General features: G+C 43.1%; 1 protein-coding gene across 1 annotated transcript; it reads right to left on the reverse strand.

Annotated features, from left to right (window-relative positions):
- Positions 1-369: 369 nt before the first annotated feature.
- LOC128193937 (uncharacterized) lies at positions 370-1104 on the reverse strand. The gene has a single exon (XM_052868133.1). The coding sequence runs from the start codon at positions 1102-1104 to the stop codon at positions 370-372; it is 735 nt and encodes a 244-aa protein (XP_052724093.1).
- Positions 1105-3323: the final 2219 nt, after the last annotated feature.

A 3323-nucleotide genomic window follows, 5' to 3' on the forward strand; every position in this document is an offset into this window, starting at 1 on the left:
GGTCGGAAAACACCAACTATTTTTGACCACAGTCAAAAAGAATACGGTTGATAGTCAACCAATTCATTCCTAGGATCACTTCTAAATCCTTTAGGGGTAGGCAGATGAGGTTTACCTTATAGTTACGTCCTTCAACCTCTATAGGACATTTAACACATACAGTAGACGTCCTAACCTCACCCGCTGCTGGGGTTGATACTATCAAGTCGAACTACATTTTGCGTTCGGCTATACCCAAATCCCCAACGCACGCCTTCGAAATGAAGGAGTGTGTCATCCCCGAATCATACAACACACAAACATGGCTTTCCAAATAATAAAAACAGATATTGGTGACGAACGTACCTAAACGTGATATTCCAGCGCCCGTTATGGCATCACTCGACCGTTCGCCTGTGCTTGGCCACCACTCCCTGGTTGATTTCTCCAAGTATTTGATGGCTTCGTCACCGTTTGTCCTCCCATATTACACTCGCGCTTTAGGTGTCCGTTCCTCCCACAATGAATACAGGTCTTTACCCCTAACAACTGCGGACACGATGATCGGAAGTGTGGTCCTCCACACTTAAAACATTTTACGTCCTTTTTCTGTCCAGACCGACCGGCAGTCACCAAACATTGCGATAGCAACCCACCAGAAGCAGATGGTGATACCGAATGATCGTAAGGTGTCCTCCTTGGATCATCATTGTTCCTTGAGGATATGGCTTCTCTTGTTGTCTGCTGTTGTTGTTCCTTGTGCTGTTCCAATTCCGTCACACTCTTCTCTAATACTTGAGTCCTATCCACCTCATCAGGGAGACACTTCTCAGTGAACTTAGCTGGATGATGATGACAGAAACACTCCAAACTCAACTCGGTCCTGTGATCCCCAGAGGAAGTGAATGCTCCGATAATGTTCCTAGTGATTTCTATGATCTCCATCAGTTGTCTTTGGGTAGCTTCAGAGTGTGCTCTTATAGCCTCTAAACTCTGTAGGGCGGCCATATTCTGTTGTACTAAAGCAGTGTTCTGTTGCTGGAGTGCCTCTATTACAGATTCCAGTAGTCTGATATGGTCAGACGCATCACGCTCGATAGGTTGAGGGTGTGGTCTTGATGCCATTAGTTGTCTCTGATAAATAGAGAAGACGAACGTTAGCCAAGCTTAAAGAGTTTAGAATAACCCATCAAACAATTATTGAGCACACAACACAAGCATAGTATGCTCATAACCTACAGTGTTCCTTAAGGAACAAAACTGCTCTGATACCACTAATGTGACATCCCAAAAATACAGCCAAAACTATAAATTTAGAAAATCACATTTAATAATATTTCAAAATAGTTTTCCACTAGAAATTTGAAAATTTTAAAACTTTCAAATGAACGAACGCGCAAAGACGAACGTCCTTGAGTGCAACTTCAACAATAATGACGAGTGCTTAAAACCGCACTTCTCCACAAGAGTTACGAACGAACAAACCGAACGTACAAGAAAGCTGACCGAACGGTTTACAGAACAATTACCGAACGGTCGAATTTAAACTTAAACGAAAACAAGAGGTGATCGAACAACCACTCAGTTCAATAAAAATACACTACTGGCCGAGCGGTCACACTGTTCGGTCTTCACTTCCACATCTATCAGATTCTCCTCTTCCAGCAACTCTTCTAAACGCTCGTCTCCCTCTGCTCACATCCACACGGATGATCATCGCAATGACAAGACGGACGTACAAGGACAAAGGACAACACAAGGAAAACGAAAGGGTAAGCTTACGTAATTTAACTCATGCATCAACATATAATTTCCAGCAAACAGTTCATTTCACACATACATATCAACGTACGCATTCATCATACATCACATAATTTAACGCATGTACAAAATAAAACTCAACACGACTGACTGTCCGGACTGTATGAAATCTGCGTAGTTACAGGCGTTCACGCACCCGGGTGGTGTGGTAACTGGCATCCTCATCAGCTGCCACCCGAGGTTAGTCCGTTCTTACGTCGCCCACGTTAACTTATGGACTAAGGACCTCCTGCCATTCCCACGCATGATGTGCGTCCTCTACTTGAGAACAAGCACTCACGGAACATCAGGATGAACAGCCAGCATTAACTATCCACAGTCATACTTTACAACTTTCAACATTCAACCATGAGTCGTTCCTGCCTGGAACGCTCGTTCAATATTCATAACTTTCATATCATCGCAAATACTGTTCATCATTCATTATTCATCAATCCATAATCATTTTCATCATTCATAAGGAAGCCATTAAAAAGGAACGTTCTTTCAAAAGTCACAATATTTCCATTCATCTCATGCAATCTTCATCATTTAATATTTGTCATTTTACTATTCATCATTTACTGTTCATCATGAACTATTCATCATTTAAATACCAAACGTTCCATCACAAGGGGAACGAGGACGAACGCTATCAGCGAGACCAAAAGAACGCTCGTCGGATCAAAGAACAAACGCCAAAAGTGAGACCGAAAGACGCTCGTTCGAATCGAAGAACGAACGGTTTAAGTTCAGAAAAATGCAAGTCAGGTACTGTTCACTGGACGAACGCTGTCAGCGAGACCAAAAGAACGCTCGTTCGTATTAAAGTACGAACGGCAGAGAAACAGTTACGTTCAGAGAACGAGCGCTCAAAATAATACCGAGCACTATTAGGACGAACGTTCAGCTCAAAACCGAGCACTATTAGGACGAACGCTCAGCTCAAAACCGAGCACTATTAGGACGAACGCTCAGCTCAAAACCGAGCACTATTAGGACGAACGCTCATTTCAAACCGAGCACCATCAGGACGAACGCTCAGTGTGAGACCGAGCACCAATTAGATCGAGCGCTCAATCTGAGACCGAACGCCAATTTTGACGAACGTTCGGTACGAGACCGAACTCCAATTTGAACGAACGTTCGGTATGAGACCGAACTCCAATTTGAACAAACGCTCATATTCAACCCGAGCACACGAAAGGACGAACGCTCTATATTTCAAGCGAGCACCAGGACGAACGCTCGGTGTGAAACCGAACGCTAGTAGACTTTAGACACGAGGACGCTCGTCCTCAACAAGGGATCGATCCAAATGAACGAATCCCACTTCTGTTATTTTCATCAGAAAAACCGAACGGTCAGAGACCGTTCAGCAATGAACGTACGTAATTACAGGGGAGTGTTTTATTATTTCATTCCATATACATTCCAGTTCAAAATCTCATTGAAATCACATACTTTCATTCTTTCATATCAACCCAAAATCTCAGATTTCATATATTCTATTCCACCCAGCATCTCATGCATCACATGTAACA

Source organism: Vigna angularis, chromosome 9 (genome assembly GCF_016808095.1).
Source record: "Vigna angularis cultivar LongXiaoDou No.4 chromosome 9, ASM1680809v1, whole genome shotgun sequence".
NCBI lineage: Eukaryota > Viridiplantae > Streptophyta > Magnoliopsida > Fabales > Fabaceae > Vigna > Vigna angularis.